This window comes from Ursus americanus, chromosome 21 (genome assembly GCF_024610735.1).
Source record: "Ursus americanus isolate L20-20 chromosome 21, mUrsAme1.1.p, whole genome shotgun sequence".
In the NCBI taxonomy this organism is placed as follows: domain Eukaryota; kingdom Metazoa; phylum Chordata; class Mammalia; order Carnivora; family Ursidae; genus Ursus; species Ursus americanus.
The window spans coordinates 52944082-52967550 of record NC_142147.1 but is presented as its reverse complement, the minus strand read 5'-3'; the positions used below and the strand labels follow the sequence as shown (position 1 = coordinate 52967550).

At 49.7% G+C, this 23469-nt stretch overlaps 1 protein-coding gene and 1 pseudogene across 4 annotated transcripts; both read right to left on the bottom strand.

Annotated features, from left to right (window-relative positions):
- Positions 1-230: 230 nt before the first annotated feature.
- Positions 231-14984, bottom strand: LOC123777971 (sialic acid-binding Ig-like lectin 8). Of its 3 annotated transcripts, XR_006775759.2 has the most exons (8): positions 14540-14984; positions 14058-14336; positions 13782-13829; positions 12445-12702; positions 11682-11778; positions 11257-11353; positions 4924-5194; positions 231-4800 (listed from the first exon to the last, which is right to left on the bottom strand). XR_006775759.2 is itself a non-coding variant. In XM_045775075.2 (7 exons), exons 1-7 carry the CDS (start codon positions 14982-14984, stop codon positions 5018-5020), a joined length of 1401 nt encoding a protein of 466 aa, XP_045631031.2. In that variant the 3' UTR covers positions 232-5017. The 3 variants fall into 3 exon arrangements, 2 of the variants coding, with proteins under 2 accessions (XP_045631031.2, XP_045631032.2); XM_045775075.2 differs by having other exon boundaries at positions 232-5194; XM_045775076.2 differs by lacking the exon at positions 231-4800 and having other exon boundaries at positions 5051-5194; positions 11270-11353.
- A 3657-nt stretch (positions 14985-18641) lies between these two features.
- LOC148108312 (small ribosomal subunit protein uS15 pseudogene) lies at positions 18642-22491 on the bottom strand (annotated as a pseudogene). Its single transcript, XR_015728184.1, has 4 exons — positions 21507-22491; positions 21263-21398; positions 21028-21125; positions 18642-19901 (listed from the first exon to the last, which is right to left on the bottom strand). The product of XR_015728184.1 is annotated as a small ribosomal subunit protein uS15 pseudogene (transcript).
- Positions 22492-23469: the final 978 nt, after the last annotated feature.

Here is a 23469-nt window from a genome sequence, read left to right as displayed (position 1 = left end):
GGTGGTGGTGGTGTTGGTGATGGTGGTGATGGTGGTGGTAGTGGTGGTATTGGTGTTGGTGGTGGTGGTGATGGTGGTGGCGATGGTGGTGGTGGTGATACTGGTGGCAATGGTGGTGGTGGCGATGGTGGCAATGGGGGTGGTGGTGATGGTGGTGGCGATGGTGGTGGTGGTGATGGTGGCGATGGCAGTGATGGTGGTGATTGTGATGGTGGTGGTATTGGTTGTGGTGATGACGGTGAAGATTTTAGAAGACGCATTCTTTTTTTCAAATCATTTTAGTATTTTGATATGGAGCCTATCCGTGATCATTGCACGGTCTGTCAAGAAGCTTGCAGTATTGACCGTCAGTGTGAGAGTGAGCCCATTCGTGCTTTAGTTTGCTGTGCGCAAGATGGGAGTAATACTGGCATTGACCTCACAGGGATATCTGCTATGGGGTAAAGAAAGGTATCACTGACAAATAGCTTGGAACAAAGCTTGGCACATAGTAAGCACTCAAGAAAATCTTAAGTATTATTGATAGCATTATCATTCAATGTACTTTTCCAAACTAGTCACGATAATCTCTACAGAATTTAAGAGTGGTTCCAGGATATCTAGGTTACTTCTTCTTCTACAGCCTGAAAAAAGCTGTCTAGCCTGGTATAACCCCCTCCTCACAGCCAGGAGTGAACTGAACGTCTCCGCTGCCCCATTCTCCTTGGAGGTGCCCCATTCTCCTTCGTCTTAGCTCTCCAGTCTGGCATGCATGAGAGCTGGGGGGCTGGGAGTCAGAGAGGCCAGGTTCAGAATTAACCTCTGTCATTTTCTAGCTGTGTGACTTTAGGCAAGTATCTTCACCTCTCTGAACTCCTATTTCTTCACTCACAAAACAGGGTTAAAGTTTCTACTTTGTGTAACTGTTGAAAGGGTTCAATATAATTTCTATAAATCATCTAGTGTCTGGCATATTATACGTGTGAAATAACTTACTATTATTATCACTAGTAATTAGGCCAGGGAGTGCCAGCTTCTTCCCCAGGTACACCCAGCCTCTTTTCCCTCCCCACATCTGCTGCCCCATGGCATCTTCCTCCAGTGCCCTTAAGACATCAGAAACACTAAAACATATGGGGAATATGGAGGACTCTCAGTGTAGAGGTTAAGCTCCCAGATTCATCCCCTGCTACTTCTGAGGTCCTTCAAAAAGAGGGCGTGGACAGAAGAAGCTGATGCCTCATCTCCCCAGGATTCTCCTGCATTCTCTGTTTCCTAAGGACCTGAAATGTGACGTCTTCCCTGATTTCTCCCCCTAGGCAGTCCCGGTTACACGAGCGTCCAACTTAGACCATAAGGACAAGACCAGATGGGCAAAAAGGTGAGGTGGGAGCGAGGGAGAAGGGCTGAGAGTCCCCATAGGGATGGGCTAGGCTGGAGAGGGTACAGGGTCCAGCTGGAGTTGACAGTCGAGAGAAGGAACCAGCCCAGTCACACTGAGGTTGGGAGATGGAGGCTCCCAGAGGAAGTCTGGAGTCCGCCCCTAGGATAGGGTGGGGGTGGGGTGACATCAAGGGCAGAGTGGCCATTGGCTGCTTCATCTGCCAATCAGAGCCAGTCAATGGGAAGTAGGCTGGGGCGGGTCCTATGTGGAACCCCGTGCTTTCATTCTGAGGCCTCTTCTCCACCAGCAAATGCGCTTCTGACTTCTCCTTTTCCTCACCTTGACGCCGTGGCACCACCAGAGAAGAGGCAAAGACAACCACTGTCAGTGACGGGGAAATGGAACAACCTCTAAATGCCCAACAACCAGGAATGGTTTAAGTGGACGAGCACAGGTTGAGCTAATCTGTCATGGTTAGAAGCCACGCTGGAGAAAGGTGCTCACTAAGGCAGGAAATGCTTACAGCTCCTTGTTAGCAATGCGTAATGTAAAGCTGCACCTGGTGGGACCGTCCTTACGAAGAGGGAAGAGGGGAAATTAACTGATTGATGTAATATGTACAGTGTGTATGTTTGATTCTACAGTAGAATTGGAAGAACCAGCTAGGGTTCTTAGCACCTCCTGCCCCACTTCCCCCAGCTAACAGCCCGTCCTCAGATGGGCCGACCAGCACTGTCTTCCCAATCATCTTCAATGCGTGCAGGCAGATTGAAAATAGGTGCGTACATGCTTACGCATCTCGGTGCCATTTCTATGTTCTGTTCACGCATTTGCCTTTTTGCGTGGTCTCCGTGCTCACTTATTCTATGTGTCAAAATGCAGAGATTCACAGGTATTTCCCAAACCACCTCATTTGAACGACAGAAAACCAAGCACATCCTGAGTGAACCACTGCATAACCCATGAACAGAAGTGGGCGTGATACTATTTCTATATCTAAACCTGTATCTCCCCACCTTACAGTCTTAAGTAGTTACGGCTGTTGAATTTTACCCAAAGCCTTTTCATTATTGTTAATTTTTTTAATTATTTTTTGTCAAAGGTAGCTTTACGTACAGTAAAATGCACAGATCTTACATGTATAATTCAATGAGTTTTGATAAATACATACACTCCTATAACTACTATCCCGATCAAGATATAGAAAGTTTTCTGCATCCAGAAAGTTTCCTTGTGCACCATTGAAGTTATTCCCCAGCCACACACCCCCAAACAGAGGCAGCCACTTCTGTGAATTTCTGTCCCAATAGATTAATTTCATCTGTTCTTAAACTTCATCTAAGTGGAATTACAGACTATATATTCTTTCGTATCTGGCTTCTTTCACTCAACATGTTTCTGAAATTCATTCACGTTCTTACATGTGCCAACTATTCATTCTTTTATTTTGGTGAGTAGTATTCTGTTGTTTGGCTATAACACTTTGGTTATCCATTCACTCGTTGTTGGGCATTTGGGTTTTTGTTGTTGTTATTGTTGTTGTTGTTGTTGATGGGCATTTGAGTTGTTTCTACCTTTGGTTATTATGAATAATGCTGCTATAAATATTCATGTACAAATGTTTGTGTGGTCCGTTGCTTTCATCCTTCTCGAGTAAAAATTAGGGGTGGAATTTCTGGGTCATAGAGTGGGTATATTATGTTTAACTGTATACAAAACCGCCACATTGTTGTACAGAACACACAGTCGTACTATTTACATCCCACCAGAAATATACAAGGGTTCCAATTCCTCCATACCCTCTCCAACATTTAGTGCGCTCAGGCTTTTTGATTTTAGCCATTCTAACAGATGCAATAGGGCATCTCGTTGTGACAAATTTTCATTTCCTCGATGTCCAGTGGTGTTGACCAACTTTCATGTACCTACTGGCCATTTGGATCTCTTCTTTTGTGAAATATATGATTGCGTATTTTCTCCCCATTTTAAAAATTAGGTTATTGTGTTATAAACTGGTAATAATTCTTTATATATTCTAAGTTCAAGTCCCTTTTCAGGGATATATATATTTATATATATTTCTTCCAGATTACAGCTTGCCTTTTCATTTTCTTAATCGTGTCTTGATGAACAGAGGTTTTTAATGAAAAACATATAGATAATGCTTACTGTTGTGGATGTCCTGTGAGAAATCTTTGCATACCCATAGATATTCTCCTAAATTGTCTTCTAGAGCAATTCTGTCTGATAGAAAAACAGTGCACCCAAATATGTAATTTCAAAAATCTAGTAGCTATAATAAAAAAAAAAAGTAAAAAGAAACCCGTGAAATTACTTTTAATAATAGTGTATTTAACCCAGTAGGTCTAAAATATTATCATTCCAGCAGGTAATCAGTATTAAAAATTATTAATGAGATTTTTATCTCTTTTTTTGCACGGTAAATATAGCACATATTTAAAAAAAGAATTTACTTATCTATTTGAGAGAGAGAGCATGCAAGCAAGGGGAGGAGCAGAGGGAGAAGGACAAGCAGACCACCCCCCCACCCCCCCACCCCCCCGAGCAAGCCAGACTCAGAGCTCTATCCCAGGACCCTGAGATCACAACCCCAGCCAAAACCAAGAGTCGGACACTCTAAATGCCTGAGCCACCCAGGCGCCCTAGTGTAACACGTCTTAAATGCCATGGCTACTGGCTACCGCACTGGGCAGCACAATTATAAAACCTTTATAGTTTTCACTTTTAGGTTTATGATTCATCTCAGACTAATTTTTTGCACGTGACACGAGAAAGGGGTCAAGGTTCACCGCCATTTGTTAAAAAGTCCCTCCTTTGCCAATTGAATAGACTTGGACCTGTCCGATTAACCATACATACACACCCTACTTATGGACGCTATTCTGTTTTATACCACAGTGCCTTGATTGCTCTAGCTTTATAGTAAAGTCTTATTTCTGCAACTGTGTTATTCTTTTACCAGACGGTTTTTGCTGTTCTAGGTCCTTCGCATTTCTACGTAACTTTTGGAACCAACTTGCCAATTTATGTGTGAATACATATGTATGTACTTACACGTTTGGGAACCTTTCTCATTGGTTTGGCTTGTCTCTATAGGGAGAGATCATGTCCCACTGCTTGACCCCCTTCTGAACCCAGAAGTCTACCTCTTGAGCTTGGCTTTCAAGAACAGAGGCAGAGGAAGGTCTGGTGGGAGGGCGTTCCAGGAGGAGGCATGTCAGCAGGCGAGAGTGAGGGCTGCTGCTGGAACCTTCCAGAATCAGAATTCTCAGGAAGACTTTTCTGCTCCAAGCGCAGGGTTCCAGCATGTGGTCAGCCTACACTTTGTGCCAGGAGCTCCGACAGGATTTTCCTACTGAATTCTCACCACGAACTTGCAGCTAGCGCTTCTCATCCCAGTTTCACAGAGCAGGAAACTGAGACACAGAAAGGTGGGGATTGGTCTGTCGTTTACTTAGTAAAGGGGCGGTGTGGCTTTGCACTTGAAACTCCCTGCTTCCAAAGTCTGCATTCTTTCCACTGTACTTATAGCTCTTCACCTGCAGGCCTTTTAATTCTACAGGAATCAGCCTCTTTTTCTTTGCCCCTCAGAGGCCAAGATCCCTCAAGCCAGGGCTGGGTCTCAGCAGGCTCTCACTGGTGAATCTTGATCTCCGAGTACTCGATACCAGTGGCCGCCTGTTCCTGCCGGCCCCAGGGCTCTGTCCCATGCAAGCTGAGGGATGCATAATGGAGCTCTTCTTCTTCCCCTGAGCAGAGGGTAGCTGCATCCGGGGGAAGGCTGCCTGCCCAGGATTCAATCAGGGGACCCTGAATGGAGGGAGAGAAAAGGGAGTCAGAGCAGAACGGTGGGGACAGGATAAGGCGGAGAGTAGGGGAGGGAGGTCCATGAATTCCTTCATCCGTTCATCCCACGTACATTTTTGTTGAATATCCTCCATTCACACTTTCCTCAAATATTTAATACATAGGACTTTATTTGGTGCTGGTGAATCTCATTGACTTCCCACAACAACCCCATAAGGAAGGTATTATTATTGCCCTCATCTTATTGCTATGAAAACGGAGGGTGAACCAAGGAAATAGCGTGTTCAAGGTTCCCAGTGAAACCAGGGTCCAGCCCAAGTTCTTCCTGACCCCAAAGCCTGGTGTCCTACTGAGGTCCTCTGTGCCTGAGGCCCTGAGCTGGACACTGCATATGCTGTAATGGGTACAGCAGACGTAGGCCCGACCTCTTGCAACTTACTCTTTTCTTCCCCTTGCAGCTTACTTCTTAACCGAGGGAGGAGGCAAGAAGTGAGTTAAACAAATAAATATCTAATTGTGAATTATTATAGAATGGACAGGAACAGGGTAAGGGAGAGAGAACTACAAAGCCTTGATTCGGGTACGGCACCTGTCTTTAGGAAGCTTGCATTTCGGTGGAAGGACAGTCAGTCAAAGAAATTACATCCCTGTGATATAGGCAGAAAAACAGCCCCTCAAAGATGCCCACGCCCTAACCCCCTGGGAGCTATGAATATGTTACCTTATATGGCAAAAGGGACTTTGGGGATGGAATTAAGGATATTGAGATGGGGAGACTGCCCTGGATTATTTGGATGTGGTCAATGTAATCACAAGGGTCTTTCTCTTCACAAGTGAAAGGAGGCAGAGAGGGATTTGAAGATGCTTCTGGCCTTGAAGACAGAGACCAGGGCCATCCAGCCACATCCAGAAGCTGGAAAAGGCAAGAAAACACATTCTCCCCCTGGAGCCTCCAGAAGGGACTCAGCCCTACCTGCCAACACCGTGACTTTAACCCAGTGAAACCCATTTTGGTCTTGGGACCTCTGGAACTGTAAGATGATACATTTACACTGTTGGAAGCCACTAAATGTGATTCATTACCACAGAGCGGCAGGTGCTCCGGGGGGGGGGGGCAGGGAGGGGCATCCGTCTCTGCTGTCCCCTCAAGAAGAGAACACTTTAACAAAACAGTTCATGGTTTTGGTCCTCCTGTTCTCTCTTGATTATTCTAAGTAAGACACACACACACACAACCACTTCCCGACACTGTTGTTACTGAGACCTCTGCTCAGTGAAATCTAAACGGTCCCTTTTCAGTCCCCACCGCTCTGCACTTTGCAACAGCAGGTGGCCCCGTTGAATGTCTTCCCTAAATAGAAGCTTTTCTTTTCTTAACCACAAGGTATTCTTCAACTGCCCCGGCAGCCACTTTACTGGGTGCTCCCCATTTCCCTGACCCCGAAGTATGAGAGGGGCCCCGGACACTTTCCTTCTTCAACTTCGCTTCGTGACCTCATCCACTCTATTGGCTTCCTGTCATCTACAGGCTAATGGCTCCCAAAGCTTTACCACCAGTCTATTCCCTCGCTTGAACTGTGGACTTTGATCCTATGGTGTAGTTAGAATCCCCGTTCCCTTGTCCAACACACGCACCAAGCAGATTCAAACTGAACTTCTCCTTTTCTCCCCCAAATCTCTTCCTCCTACAATCCTCTCAAGCGCAATGATTGAAGCCTCCATTCTTCCAGCTGCTCAGTGCAAACACCTAGGAGTCTTCCTGGACCCCTTTCTGACACTCATACCCCACCCTCAATCCATTAGCAATTCCCATTAGTTTTAGCTTCAGACCTCATCTGGAATGCACTCATGCACCACCCTCCGCACGCCATCTTGGTTCTGGTCACCATCATCTCCCGCCTGGAATGTTCCTCCAGCCTCCTCTCTAACGTCCCTGCTACACACAGTCTTTTCTGACACACAGCAGGCAGCGGGATCTGTGAAAATGAGAGCTGGCTCATGTCCTTCTTCTGCTCAGACATCCCCGGATGCCCACAGTGGACTCCATGAGCAGACAGGATTTACACATACCCTGACTTCTCCAAACTCATTTCCTGCCTGTTGGCACTTGCCTCCCTCTGTCTGATTACACAGACTTCCTGCTGGTCCTCCGCTTACTGGTCTATGTCCTGTTTCTGAGCATTTGTACCTCTTATTTCTTCTGCCCAGAGTGTTCTTTGGTCATAATAGATTGCAAGCTCTTGAGTTTCCTTCATGTTTTTGCTTAATCATCACTAACAAAAACCACAAACCAACCAATGCCATGGCACAGAACGTTTGCAAATCATAGATCTGAACGGATGTTAATATCCAGAATATATAAAGAACTTCTACAACTCAACGACAAAAAAGCAAATAACCCAGTTTTTTAAATGGGCAAAAAACCTTGAATTAGACATTTCTCCAAAGAAGATATACAAATGGCTAACAAGCCTACGCGAGACACCATTGCTGATCAGTAGAGAAATGCAAATCAAAACTACAGCACAGGGGCGCCTGGGTGGCACAGCGGTTAAGCGTCTGTCTTCGGCTCAGGGCGTGATCCCGGCGTTATGGGATCGAGCCCCACGTCAGGCTCCTCCACTGGGAGCCTGCTTCTTCCTCTCCCATTCCTCCTGCTTGTGTTCCCTCTCTCGCTGGCTGTCTCTATCTCTGTCAAATAAAAAAAAAAAAAAAAAAAAAAAAAAAAAATCCAAAACTACAGCACAATATCATCTCGCAGCCGTGAGGATGCCCACTAGAAAAAGCGAAGAAAGAAAGGGGGTGCCTGGGGGGGCTCAGTCAATTCAGCAACTGCCTTCAGCTCCGGTCATGATCTCAGGGTCCTGGGATCGAGCCCCGAGTTGGGCTCTATACTCAGCAAGGAGTCTGCTTCTCCCTCTGCCCCTCCCCCAACTCGTGCTCGCTCTCTCTCTCTCTCTCTCTCTCTCTAATAAATAGAATCTTTTTTAAAAAGGCAAAAAATAAAACATAGCAAGCGTTGGTGAGGATGTGGAAAAAATGAGCCCTTGTGCACTGTTGGTGGGAAAATAAACTGGTGCGGCCCCTGGGGAAGACAGTACGGTGGTTTCTTGAAAAAATTAAAATGACAACTCCCATGATCCAGCAATTCCACTTATGAGTATTTATCCAAAAAAATTGAAAGCAGGATCTCAAAAAGATATTTACACACCCATGTTCGTTGCAGCATTATTTGCAATAGCTCGAGGTAGAAGTAACCCTAATATCCATCAGCAGACGCCTGGATAACGAAAATGGGCTGTATTCATGCAACAGGATATTATTCAGTCTTTTTTTTTTATTTAAGATTGTATATATTTATTGGACAGAGAAAGAGAGACAGGCAGCGAGAGAGGGAACACAAGCAGGGGGAGTGGGAGAGGAAGAAGCAGGCTCATAGCGGAGGAGCCGGATGTGGGGCTCGATCCCATAATGCTGGGATCATGCCCTGAGCCGAAGGCAGACGCTTAACCGCTGTGCCACCCAGGCGCCCCTGTTACTCAGTCTTTAGAAAGAAGGCCATCCCGCGGCACCTGTGTAGCTCTGTCAGTTGAGTGTCTGACTCTTGATTTTGGCTCAAGTCATCATCTCAAGGTTGTGGAGTTGAACCCCACTTTGGGCTCCGGGCTCAGTGGGGAGTCTGCTTAAGATTCTCTCTCTCTCTCGCTCTCCCTCTGTCCCTCCCCCCCACCTTGCACACTCGCTCACTAGCTCTCAAAAATAAAAAATCAATAAATCTTTAGAAAAAGGACATCCTGTCACAGGCTACGACATGGATAAACTTAGAGGACATTATGCTAAGCGAAATAAGCCAGTCACAAAAAGACAAACACTGCAGGGTTCCACTTATGTGAGATATCTGAAGTCATCGAACCCACACCAACAGAAAACAGGGGCTGGAGTAGCAGGGGAAGTGGGTTGTTGTTGTTCAATGCGTACCCATAGAATTTGTTTTGCAAGATGAAAATGTTCTGGAAATCGGTTGCACAATTGTACATTTAAAGATGGCTAGGTGGTAAATTTACCACAATAAATAAAGAACGACAACAACGACAAAAAACATACGCCATCTCCCCAGTATTCCCAGTCTCTGTACCCCGCATTTTTCCCCAAAGTACATGTCTATACTTCACATTGTACTCACTTGTTTGGTTGGTTGTCTGATTGTTGGCTGTACCCCTCTGTCTAGACTAAAACTTATTGAGCCCAAGATCAACTTTTTTTCTTTTTTTTTTAAGATTTTATTTTTTTTTTTTAAAGATTTTATTTATTTATTCAACAGAGATAGAGACAGCCAGTGAGAGAGGGAACACAAGCAGGGGGAGTGGGAGAGGAAGAAGCAGGCTCATAGCGGAGGAGCCTGATGTGGGGCTCGATCCCATAACGCCGGGATCACGCCCTGAGCCAAAGGCAGACGCTTAACCGCTGTGCCACCCAGGCGCCCCAAGATTTTATTTATTTGAAAGAGACATAGAGAGAGTCAGAGAGCACAACTGGGGGGAATGGCAGAGGGAAAGGAAGAAGCAGGGAGCCCAATGTGGGGCTCGATCCCAGGACCCTGGAATCATGACCTGAGCCGAAGGCAGCTGCTTAACTGTCTGAGTCACGCATGCACCCCCGGGATTTTTTTCATAGATGAATCTGTGGCAGCTGAAATGCCTGTCACTTGGCATTCCACACTCTGAATATAAATGGATGATAAGTGTGACATTTACATTGGAGCGTGAAGGCTGAACAGGAACGAAGAAGTGGAAATGGGAGGGAAAAGCATTTGAGGAGAAAGGAACAGCCCATGCAAAGACCCAGAGGCACAAACAGCCTTTTCAGAGAAGTGATGGAATAGAAAGTAAGAGTGATTTTCTGAACCATTTGAAGCTTGAGACCGAAGAAAACATGTGGGCCCCTAAAAAATGTTTTTGTATATTTTTAACGGTTATTTTTTCACAACATTAAAATAATTGAAAAAAATTTGAAATATTATTGCAAACTTAGAGTATGTGTAATAAAACATTACTTTCAGTTTAAAGATTTTATTTATACCCAAACCAGAATTTTTGATAATTTTGCATTTCTGGTTTTGCTGATAGCAAACGTAGAGAAGACATTTTAAAAATCAACTTCTCTGCTTCTCTCGTTTTCATATGAGAATGCTGCCGTGTTTGACAATTTCTCTAGACTCAGTTATGGTAATAAATAATTTTTAAAACAATTTTTAACTAACTAATAATTTTAAATAATTTTTAACTAACTTTAGTCTACTGATCATGTCATTCTTTAGATTTTTTGTATTTTTCTCATCATGGATTTTTTGCCTCCATTTTGATGTTTAAAAATAGCGTATTAAGGGGCACCTGGGTGGCGCAGTCGTTAAGTGTTTGCCTTCAGCTCAGGGCGTGATCCCAGCGTTATGGGATCGAGCCCCACATCAGGCTCCTCCGCTCGGAGCCTGCTTCTTCCTCTCCCACTCCCCCTGCCTATGTTCCCTCTCTCGCTGGTTGTCTCTCTCTGTCAAATAAATAAATAAAATCTTAAAAAAAAAAAAAGAAGAAAAAGTTGCCAGCCTCTGGTCTAGACGATGGACGCAAGCAGTTCCAATACAGAGGAACAGGGTCGTGATGGTTTTTAGATGACTGCTTGGTGTGGGACAAGGGAGGTGAGAGGCAGGGAGATGAAGGGGTCCAGGGAAAAGATTCTGCAGCCTTGGCAATGATGGGGGTCAAGATGGGGGGGGGGCTGATGCTAGCTGTCCTTCAGAGGACAAATAGACAAGACAGGGTGAATTTGGGGCTGTAGGAGAAGAAAGAGAACAGAGAGAAGGTGACTTCTCCACGGAAGGAGTCATCTCTGGCCTGAGAGAAAGAGGAGGGAGTGGTTGTGCTGTCACCAAGATGGGGAATCCTCAGGGAGGAGGAGGAGGAGATAAGGAAAGCAACTTTGGCCATGCTGAGCAGAGTGATCCTGGGGGCCATCCTGGGTGGAGGTGTCCAGGAAAGATGCTCAGATGGCAAGACGCCCAGGTCACTCACCTGAGAGACTGACCTTGTGACAGCGTTTGCACCTTCCATGCCCGTATTCCTGATGCCCACTGATGGCCGTGGGGCGTTCTTCCTGCAGGACCTCACGCTGAGAGAAGAGACCAGAGAGCCTTTCAGTCTGGCCAGCTCACGGTGCCATAGACAGACTGACTCCTTCCTCTGTTCTCTCTTAAGGGGCTGGAAGAGTAATGGGGGTAGGAGAGTGGTGGTCCCATTTTGGAGACCCCAGTGTGGAGAAAGCAGGCCTCCCCATCCTGGAGAGTGGGGCCAGAGTTCTGTGACAGACTCACCCAGGTGCCATCGATCTCCTTCCTGCCCTTGCTTCAGGGTCTCGACCCATCCAGGTCCCTCCATTCTGTGCCCGCCTGCCCTCTCCACCCCCGGGCTATCCCTCCATCCCCATGCTCAATGCTCACGTGATGACGATGATGCAGAGAAACAGGAAGAGCAGAGCCGTAACACCTGCTCCCCCAGCTGCGCCCAGCATCCTCTCTGAGAAAGGCCATGCTTTTCCTGCAGACAGATTGGATTACTGGTGATTCCTCTCCAAGCACTCGGTACCTTCTCCCACTCCCCGTAGGACCCCAGATTCCTGTTTTCCAGCCCCTCTGCCAGACTCCAAACAGGGGCACCTGGGTCTTGGGGAGGGTATGAGGGCCGGGTGGGGGAGGCATACAGGGGGTGGATTGCAGCCTGTCTTTATTTAAAATGCGTATATTTTGTTCATGGTAATATTTATTTTGCGTTCATTTATATTTTAAAAAACACTGCACTGTAGTATTACTTCTCCTTACTGAGGTTTTTTTGGCTTCTCCTTAAATTTTGTGCTCACGGTGAGCGCCTCACTTGCCTCACCCTCCTCCCTGCCCCACAAATCAAGGATCTGTATCTGCATCCCCAGACTCACCTGTGCAGGCCCCAGCCCCTCTCCTTCAAGACCCACGTCCTTCCCCTGGCTTCCCCCCAGCCTTCACCCCACCCTACATCCCTGGTCTGGCAAGAAGAGGACAGTGGGGAAAAAAAGAGGACAATGATACTATAAGTGGCAGGAGAAAACTTGGCCTCACAGAGGAATGCAGACCAGAGCTGAGCTCCCCTGTAAGGCTCAGGGGCTGCTGGGGTCCTGGGGGTGGTGCTGTTGTTCTCCTCCAATCCCCCCCCCCCACCAGGTGCACTCACTCTGCAGGGAGAGCCTCAGGGAGACATGCTGGGAGCCCACCAGGTTCTGAGCTTGGCAGGTGAACTCTCCTTCATCTTTCTCCTGTACTCGAGGCAGCTCCAGCACCCCAGGGTTCCAGGGGTTTGAGGAGCACAGGGTCAGGCTCCCCCGGGTCCAGCTCAGCCTGGCAGGGGGGTTGCTGTTGACCTCACAGACCAGACGCAGGAACTGGTCCTTCAGGACTGAAAGAGATGAGCCGTTCTCCAGGGCTGTGGGTGCTGGAGAAAAAGAGACAGACGGTCAGAGAGACAAAAAGATGGAGAGAAAGCAGAAGGACTTGAGGGGCGCCTGGGTGGCACAGCGGTTAAGCATCTGCCTTCGGCTCAGGGCGTGATCCCGGCGTTATGGGATCGAGCCCCACATCAGGCTCCTCCGCTGGGAGCCTGCTTCTTCCTCTCCCACTCCCCCTGCTTGTGTTCCCTCTCTCGCTGGCTGTCTCTCTCTCTGTCAAATAAATAAATAATAAAAATCTTAAAAAAAAAAAAAAGAAGAAGGACTTGAAAACAGACTGGATGAGGGGACAGAGAAACAGAAGTAGGTTGAAGTGCAGGAAAAGGCATTGTTGATGGGAGTGCACACTTGTCCACCCTCCATTCAGGACAACTGGCCACATACCTCAACTTGGAAAGAACATAAAAGCTACATTTTGCTTTTAGGAACTTTTCCCACAGATATAACACACAGTTGTGAAAGGAGACACAAGATTACTCATTGCAGCATTTCGGCTAATAGAAGAAAGTGAATGCCATCATTTCCCAATAGGAGAAGACACACACGGAATCAGAATCCAACCAGGGGAAGGAATGCTGCACAGTCTTGGAGAAGATCGAGGACAGTCGGTACTGCTGCTATCAGAGGTCCCCTCAGATCCTCTAGGCAAACACACCAAGGCTCAGAGCAGCCTATGGACATGGGTCACCTCCCAGGAGTGGACTGAGCATCTGAGGACAGACTCTGCCGTGCCTTTGAATGCTTGTCCACGGGAATGTATTACCTGTTCAGAAGTACTTAAATAAGCAGTGGGTAGGAGAATAAAAGACAGGAAGGAGGAGTCATAGGAGATGCACGGTGAGGGACGGATGTGCTGGGTGTATGTTGCCATGTTCTCCTCTTCTCCTGATAAAGGGGCCGGTGGGGAGGGTGGGGGCGGTGTGAAGAAGCGGGGGGAGGGGGGCCGATGGGGACCGCTGCTTACAGAGCCATGGAGGCTGGAGAGGGGGATGACCCCTTCGTTCACCCACGGGGGGACCCGCCCCTGCCCTTGCTCCCCACACCCCAGGAGGAAGTTCCATTCTACCTGTGCCGTTTCCTTGGGAGACGGTTACTGTCAAATTCTGCGGAGAGTCTGGGACAGAAAGACATGGAGGATTCATGTCAATGGGGAGGGTTGATGGACATTGGCCCTCTGTCCCCAGAAGCTCCATAAATGGGGAAAGGGTGGAGACAGGTGTCCCCCTGACCCTCTCCCAGCCTGGATTTTGGGACCAGCAACCCAATGTCCCAGGCCCTGACCCTCCACCCATCACCCTCAGGACCCCATCAGGGACACAGGGGTTCCTGGCCTGGCTCTCACAGGACACATTGAGGTAGACGGTCCTCATCATGGTCACTCTGGCCCCAGGCAAGGTCACCTGACAGGTGAGGGGCATGCCATGGTCCTGGGGTCGTGGGGTGAGGGTGAGCACCGAGGAGAGATGGGTCTTGGAGTCCAGGGAGGTGAGGGCAGCTGACGTCCAGGAGAAGATGGGGGGCGTGCCCCGCTCACAGGCCCAGGGCACAGAGCAGGTCAGGTTCCTGGGGTGGCCACACTCCAGAGTCTCTGGGATGAGGATGTCAGGTGTGTGGGTCAGGGCTGTGAGGAGATGGGGAGACACGGGGATCAGAAGGAAGGTCCGAGGGGAGGCCCTGAGAGAAGCCTCAGGGTTTGGTCCAGCTCCTGCTTCTGAGTCCTGACATGGGTTACCCCCAACCCCTCCCAGGGGGGAAGTCCCATCCCAGCCCTGCCCTGGGACCCCCGTCCTTCCCCTGTGGCCTCTCCTGGAGTCTGCTCCTTACCTGTCACTTGAACGGAGAGCTGGCTCAGTAGGTAACTGTGTTTCACAGAAGACCCTCTCTCCACCCTAAAGAAGTATGTCCCCGAGTCCTTTCTCTGTGCGTCTCTAATATCCAGGGAGCAGTTGTTGTCCCGGGGGTCCCCGAGGAGACGGAATCGGCCCTGGGTCTCCTCCTGCACTTTTCGACCTGGGTTGTTTGTGGCCACGGGAGCACCGTGAACTGCACTGGTCCCTTCCCGGAACCAGTAGCCGAGGGCAGAGGTAAAGTCAGACCCATGGTCCTCGGGGAGTGAGAAGGTGCAGGGCACGAGCACGCACAGGCCCTCCTGCACCTCCACCGAGCCCTGCATTTGCAGCCTGTAACCCCCCTTGACCCAGCTCTGGGGTGCCCTCTGGCTGTCAGCCCCCTCCCTCCTCCAGAGCAGGGCCAATAGCAGCAGGAGCATGTCCGGGCTTGGCAATGCCAGGGTCCCCAGAATGTCTGTTTGTCAGGGTTGTTCTCTCAGGAACTAAAAGTTGCAAGATTCAGAGGAAGGCCCGACAGGAAGATGCAGGTGATGTCAGAACAGTGACACCCCACGGAGGAGGAACTTGACACCCAGACACTGTCAGGGCCAGGACAGCCATTGGGAATCAGCCATCCGCCACCACACGTCCACTCCTGGGGGCCCTGGGCCTAGAGGCCAGAGAGGGTGAGAGTCCTTAGGGAGCCAAATTCACGCCTTGTGCAGGGCTCAAGCCCCATCTCCCAATACCGCCCCCCTCTGGGGTTGTTCTCTGCAAAGTGAAAACGGGACCCTTCTGGCCAGACCCTCTGATTCACAGGCTGTACATGTCTGTGGAAGTCAGTCCTGCCAGGGGCAGGACACAGGGATGCAAGAGATGGGGGAGGCCGGGGGTGGAGGTGTGAGGAGGCCGACTGTCCTCCCTCCCTTGGCACCCATGCAGTGGGCATCCCCTCCCTGCTCACGAGATCACACGCTAGCCCCAGCCACTGCCCCGAGAGTCACTGTCCAGTGGGGAGACAGTAAGTGTTCAATGCCTGGAGCTCCCTGTGACAGGGGACCACAGGCAGAGTGAGGGGCTGCCGTCCCCCCAGGTTGGAGGTTGGGTCACAGGAAGCTTGGGCAGAGGGGACACTCAGGCAGTGGAGGCGAAGACTCCACTCCGAGGGTGTCAAGGGGAGCCTGACTCAAAGGAGGAAAGGGAACCTGAGGCTGTGATTGTAAGCGAGGTTGGGATGGGGAGAAGTACAGAAGAGAAGGGGCAGATTTCGAAAGGGATAGAAACTTCCCCTTTCCCCCTTCGTCGTGGCTGTCTGGCACCAGGCCGATTTCTTCACCGCTGCTGTCTCACAGGGCCACGCTCCTCCTCTTCATTGCTGCAGAGCACACAGGTTCTGCTCGCAGGAGTCGGGTGTGCCGGGGACATGGAGCGAGGAGTGCCAGCTACGTGTCATCCACCGTCGAGATGGTGAGGAGTTCATGAGCGAAGAGATGTGCACCTGAATTCACAGAAGGGGAATTTTAACTGTGTGGCTGGGGGCTGGAAGAAGGTTCTGGGAACCCTGGTAGGTGGTACCCCCTCCCACGGATGTTGGTTCTCTTGACACATTTTGGGGGGGACATAAGATACACACACAGAAGGGTGCCCACAAAAACAACTCAGTGATTCATCACAAGGTAGAAATCGAGCATTGCAGGCACCTTGGACCTCCCCCTTGGTCCCCATCCCTATCGCACACCCCACTCCCCCGAAAGGAGCCCCAAGAGTCGATTTAATGCTAATTGTTCCCTTGCTTTTCTTTATAGTTTTATCACCCAAGCATGCTGCCTTTAATACTATGGCCTTGCTCGTGTTTTTAAGACTTTGTATGCATAGGAAAAATTAAATTGTTTTCTTCCATTTCACTTCATGAATCTACCCATCCCATATGACCCCTTCCCAGAACCATTACCCATAACTAGGGGTACAGTCAGCACTGGGTCACTGAGAAGGGAAGGCGCAGGATTTGAGTATGCATACGCACTCCCACACCATCAACAATTCCTGCATTTGCAGCCGCGTGTCCCCCTGCAGCCTCATCTCCCCACCCTGGCCCCCTGGCCTGGACAACCCATTCTCTCCCAGCATGGTCAACTGGAGCATCTCTGGGGTCAGAAGGGCTGGGCCATGACCAGTCTGTTTCCGTGGTCCCCAGTTTGCAAAGAAAAGCAGAAGAATGAGAAGGAGAGACCCAGGAAAGTCACAAAGAATCTAGCTGTATGCAAAAGAGAAACTTACAACCCACAGGCCATCAGAGCTGGGAGGCCTTCTCGCCCCACTTCTCCAACTTTCAGAAGACACTGCCTTCTGAACTGCCCAAATCATATGTGTGCCCCGTCTTATGCACCACCGTCCACACAGGGACCCCCTTCATCAATCTTTGTCAACCCAGGATTCATTGAGCTGGGAGATGGGTAGCTTATGTTAATCTGACAGGGAAGAATTATCAACTCTTCCCATGAGGTGAGAGGAAATTTCATTCATTCATTCAACAATCATCTACATTGTGTCTTCAGGTTTCTAGTAAGGGGCGAGTATGAAAGATCTAGCCCTTGTCTTTGAGGGGGGCGGTATCTAGTCGAGAGACAGATTATTGGACAATTCCAATGTCATAGGGGAGATAACTGGGAGGGGAGAGGCATAGGCTGGGGATGCGTGGGGCTCTTGCTCTCCTGGACTGCAAAGTGAGTTCTGCAAGGCGAATTCTCAGGGACAAGTAGACATGGTAGGGAGTTCAGGCAATCTCAAGGGATGTGAACCCGCAGGTGATCTTGGTACCCTGAGAATTTCTGGACTCTCAGGTATTGTGTTCTCAATCCCACTCAGTCTTCCACTGTGCTAGAAATCTTCCTCCAGCACAAGTTTTGTGCTGTGTTTGCCATCAACATCACGCTGCCCCAGCGGAAGTGGGGCCACCACACATAGGGGGCGCTTTCTCTGCGCAGGACTTACCAGGTTCCCGGGGATCCCTCTGAAAGCTTGATGGTGCTGTCCGTGGTGCTGATTCAGAGGGCAGTACTGACGTGGGGCATGTCCACAGCTCTGGGCAGGGGGGGCGGGGGGGCCGACCCCACAGAACAGGGATCCTAGGTCTGGAGTCGGGACAGCCAGCATGTCCGATGTGCCAGGGAGGGCTCAGGTCTACCTGGGAGGGGAAACTCAGGGGAAGGGGAGACCTGAGTCTCTCCTCCTTATCCTTCTACCCACCCTCAGAAATGTCCAACGGATAATGCCAGGCTGTTGTCACCGGTCCAAGCACAGGGAAAATGAAGGTTCTGTGTTGCCCTTTTACATATCTGGTTCCATTTCATTTTCTGAACATCCCTGACAGAGAGAGGTAATCCCCCCAGAGGAGGCAGCCAACACTCAAGACAGATGAGTGGCTGTAGGAACCAGCCTCCAAGGACAATCCCCCAACAACCCCACCCCTCCTTTATACAAATGTGGAGCTCCTCTCATTACGAGATAAAGTGTATTATTATCTCCTCCTCTCGAATCAAGGTTGGTCCCATGACTGCTTTGACCAACAGAATGTGGAGGACAAGGTGTTCCAGACTCATACATTAAGAAGGCCTGGTAGTTTCCACTCCTGCCTTGCAGATATCTGGGCATCCGTGTAAGCAATCCGGGGACCCTGCTGGAGAGAGAGGCTACATAGAGGAACCCGGAGGGTCGGACACCCAGCCCCAGATCCCAGCCACCATCTCAACCTCAACATGACCGCCTGAAAGCGCCAAAAGCAAGCTAGGAGTGCAACTGCCCAGCTGGAGTCTGCCCAATTTATAGCACCAGCATCGTGAAATAGGATAGAAGTTCAGGCTACCAGGTCATAGGGTAGTTTGACATGCAGCAACAGATAACCGAATCAGTAGCCCGCACAATTCAGAGCTAATAGGGAAAAGGTAACTGGAGGTTTACTGGCCTGATGAATTTTTCTACATACTGCATTTCAAGGATGGCTCTTAAATGGTGGTCTGAGGCCTTCATGTGGTCTGAAGACTACATTTCCAAGAAACCCTCCTCCCTGCTTGCTTCCAGGTTGTTGTTGTTGTTGTTTCTAGTTAGACAATGGTTTTATTGCTTGAGTACATAGTCAAATGTATGCAATCAGAGGAGAGGCTGTGAATGACTCGTATTTCCAATTGGTGGGCAGCGGGGGAGGGGGAGGGAAGGACTCGTTTGGTCTCATAATATTGAGCCAACCAGTGAATAGGGCTCTCGATCAGAATAAGTCTGAATTTCGCATCCTCATATCCTTTCTGTTCCTCTCAAGATGCTTTTGAACAGCAACAGCTTTCGTAATCAAATGGTAGAGATCCTCGGGAAGATTAGGAGCAAGTCCTTTGGACTTAAGAATTGTCAAGATTTTATTGCCTGTCACAAAACGTACTTGGGCAACACCATGGGCGTCGCTCAGTATCACGCCGACTTGTGAGGGAGTCAGGCCCTCCTTGGCCAATTTGTAGATTTGCTCCTTTCGCGTCATCAGACGTCAACTTCAGCCAGGTGGGGGCGCTGTGGTGGGAGCGAGGCAGGGCCCACTGGGACGGGCCCTGCCTGGGAGCCTGCATGCGACCCATGATGGCGGTGGTCAGGCAGCGAAAAAGAGAGCGACGGTAGTTGCTTCCAGGTGAAAGCTGGCCACAAGAGAAGGGAGAAGCGGGAGCAGCGACCACGAGGCTCCGAGGTCAGTGGAGAGGTAGGTGTTACTGCAGCTCTCACAGCCTGTGGCTGCTCCGGGGGCTCACGTTGTCAGTGTGACATAACAGTGCTCAACTGCTGAGAGGCAGACAGCGTGTTGGGGAAACCTGGCTGAATTGCTGGGGGCAAGGACCATGGAGGCCCGGTACCTGGATGGGTGACGCAGGTGGGCACAGGTGGCCCAGAGAGAGGTTTACAGTGACACACAAATGATCCAGGAAAACAGTGTCCCTAGCATTTCTCACCTACTAAGACATTGTCCCAGGATATTTTTGACCTGACCACTAGGGCCATTTGCCTATTCACAGGACCCCATCTTCTCTGAGCAAAGGATAGGATATGGCCCACCACCTCAGTACTCAGAATGACCAATGCCCGGCTGTGTGTGTGTGTCTGTCTGTCTGTCTGTATGTATGTATATGCTGAACATTGGTTTCCTAGGCCAGTGTGATGATCAATTTTATGTGTCAACTTGAATGGGCACAGGATGCCCGGATTAAACATTATTTCTGGGTGTGTCTGTGAGGGTATTTCCACATGAGATCAGCATTTGAATCAGTGGACTCAGTAGACTACCCTCTCCGAAGCCAGTAGGCATCATCCGACCTACTGGAGGCCTGCAAAGAACAAAAAGCAGAAGAAGAGCTTACTCATTCCCTTCCGGCCTGCCTGTGAGCTGCGACATCGGTCTTCTCCTGCTCTTGGACTGGGATTTGCAGCATCAGCTCCCCTGCTTCTCAGGCCTTGGGACTCAGACTGGAATTACACCCCAGGCTTTCCTGGGTCCCCAGCTTTCAGGTGGCAGATTGTGGGACCTCTCAGCCTCCATAATTGTGTTAGTCCTTCATAGTAAATCTCTGTTTGGCTCTGTTTCTCTGGAGAACCCTGCCTAATACAGTCAAAAGGGGGGACTAAGCCCCATCTCATGGGCCATATTTCCTACTTTCTCATTATTCTCATGAGAAAGAGAAGCCATGGAAGGGTCTAAAGCTAGAGAGTCAGGGAGTGAAATGGTCGGATTTGCGTTTTCAGGTGTTCTCTCCTGCTGCCCTGGGGCGGTTGGGGTGGAGGGGCAGCTGGAGTGGAGCTGACAGTTTGGGGCCACTGATTATCTGGTACTGCTGTTGATAAGGATTCCTGTCACATAACACAGCACGGCCGTCATTCACAGTTGTAACCTCTGAGAATGTTGGGCTTTCTGTTCCCACAGTGGGTGATACATAAATGCTTGTGGAATGCAGAGCATTAAAAGTACAAATTTAGGGGGGAAGGTAACAAATCTGGTATAAAATAGGAACCAAATTTTGAGTTAAAAACTGTATAGTGTTGGGGCGCCTGGGTGGCACAGTGGTTAAGCGTCTGCCTTCGGCTCAGGGCGTGATCCCGGTGTTATGGGATCGAGCCCCACATCAGGCTCCTCTGCTATGAGCCTGCTTCTTCCTCTCCCACTCCCCCTGCTTGTGTTCCCTCTCTCGCTGGCTGTCTCTGTCTCTGTCAAATAAATAAATAAAATCTTAAAAAAAAAAACAACTGTATAGTGTTAACAAGGGAACTCTTGAGTGGTGGGAAGACAAGGCCCCAAAGGCTAGTCCCTCCAACAGAGGACTGAGACTGGGACGGGAGGGAAGAGGGATGGGACAGGAGGTGCGTAGATGGGGAGTGGGGCAGATAGACACAAAGGAACAGTCACAGGGCATGTGGGCCAAGTGTTTCCAGGAGGAAGCTGGCCATGACGTCGCTTACCTGTCCCCCTGGGCTTCAGGTCCACACCTCAGTCCCGTGTTGAGGAGGAGGGAGGCTCAGTCAGGACTCTCAGCCTCGCTCCCTGGAGGCCTCCACACCTGCGGAACCAACACGGGTCTCCGATCAGAGAGCCGCCGCCGCTCCAGTTCTAACTCCAGGCAGGGTGGGACCGCTCAGCCCCCCCAGAACTCAGGCCCGTCACCAGCCTTCCCTGCAGAGGGACAGGCCCGCTCACCGGCTGTAGTAGACCCAGCCGAGGCCATAGGTGAGGAGGAAGCCAGCCCCCATGAGGGCCCCTCGGATCAGGGTGAGGATTAGAGGCCAGGAGCCCTCCTGCTTCTCAGTCACACAGTTGCAGGCAGAGGGGCTTCCTGTGGAAGGGGGCACAGGGGATGAAGTTCTGTCCCCAGAGCCCAGTCCCTTCCACACCCCAAACCCCGGACCAGGCAGTCCACCCCCAGAACCTGTGTACAACTCACTCTGCACAGAGAGGCTGAAGGAAACGTGCTGGGAGCCCAGCGGGTGCTGAGCCTGGCAGGTGAATTCCCCTTCATCTTCCACCCCTGCATGGGGCAGCTCCAGGACCCCTGAGGGCTGGGACGGCCTCAGGGCTTTTCCCTCCCAGGACCAGCTCAGCAAGGGAGGAAGTTACTATCGGCCACACAGACCAGGATCCATTGGGGAGCAGACAGGGATGGTGGAGCTGAGAGGTCTGTCTCTCCTTCCTCCCACTCAGACGCAGAGGATGCCTAACTGTGTGACCTATGCTCATAGATACACAAATCCAGGAGTCTAGAGTGGCTGAAAGACCCTGGAGGGAAAGAGGCTGAGCTGAGACTGGAAGGAGGAGGAGCACTGGTCATATTAACATGTGGAGGAAGGCTCCGCCGTTGGAAGAGTGACAAGCAAAGGCACTGAGCCTTGTAGATGAAAGGAACGGCAAATATCTCTGGAGCCTGCTAGGGAGGGCAGGGAAGTTTCTGCACCTGATGTGCTGAGCAACTTAACCCGAGATGTAGGGGAGCCACTCAAGGGCTCTGAGCAGGGAAGGGGTAGGGTGGGCTCTTTCTGGGCCTGTGCTATGTGGGACACAGACTTGAGCGAAGCTACTGGAGACCAGGAGGCTGGGGACAAGGAAGGAGCAATGGTCAAGGCCATACGGGTGAAGGGGAGGGGATGGAACAGAGAGGATGAGGAAAGGAGCAATTTGGGCCATTTTCAGGAGATGAAGCTTACAGGACTCACCGACTCAGGGTTGGGGAGCAGGGATGGGGGGAGGGAAGAAAAGAAGGCACGTGGAGTAAGTCAAGGAGTCCTGACCCAAGTAACTGGGGGGATAGAGATCCATGTCCCCAATTTCTGCACTTCAAAGTCATATTCTGGACCCTGCACCAAAGCCCCTGGAGAGAGAGAGACTCAGGCTCCACCCTCACTCCCTGCCCTAGACTCCTCTGGCTCCTGGTCCACTCACCTTTCCACAGCATGGACTATAGCGGCCCTACCAGCAGCAGAGACGTCTCTCGAACCATAAATGCCAGGCACTGTCCTGGGACAGTCTGGTCACCAAGGTCTCTTGGTATAGCAAGAATGATTAAAAAAAAAAAAACCCAAAAAACCCAAAAATGAACCACAAGAAGAAGCCAGTGGGTATGAAAAGGATCGTAATTGTATGTGTTAGTGCAACTTCAGACCCGCAGTTGCCAGAGATGGAGAGCTTGTCGGAGACCAGCCAGTATCACTTCCCTACTCTGCAGGACTTAATGAAGCCTGGAGAAAGCAAAAGACTTCCAAAAGTCATCCTGGCTGACGTGTCTTTCATATTGGACAGATTCATGAAAAATTGGTATTACTTCTGCCTTGCACATTCAGAACCTGCCAGTGAACCCCCCCCCAAAAAAGATGTTTCCTACTGAATCAATTCCTTTATGGATACATGGCTATTTGAGGTTTTCATTTCTTCCTGAGACCGTTTCAGTAAATTATATTTTTCTTATAATTTTTATATGTCTGCATTTAAAGTCTTATCATTTATTTGAGTGAAATATCCCCTTACATAGTTACTTTAAAAAAAAAGATTTATTTATTTTTAGAGAGAGGGTGAGACTCTTTCAAGAAGACTCCCTGCTGACCATGGAGGCCAACATGGGGCTCGATCCCAGGGACCCATGAGATCGTGACCTGAGCTGAAATCAAGAGTCCTAGGCGTAACCCACGGAGCCACCTAGGTGCCCCTCCCCTTATGCTGTTCTAAAGCAAAAGATATTGAAGCAGAACATACATAGGGGAAACAGTTCAGATTATAAAGATAAGCTTGATAAATTTTCATATGATGATGACATTCCTGGCGCAACCACCTAAATCAAGAAGCCCACGGCACCCAGTCCTAGTTACTCCCCCTCCCCCCAGAAAAGTAACCACTATAGTGGCTTCTACCATCACTGA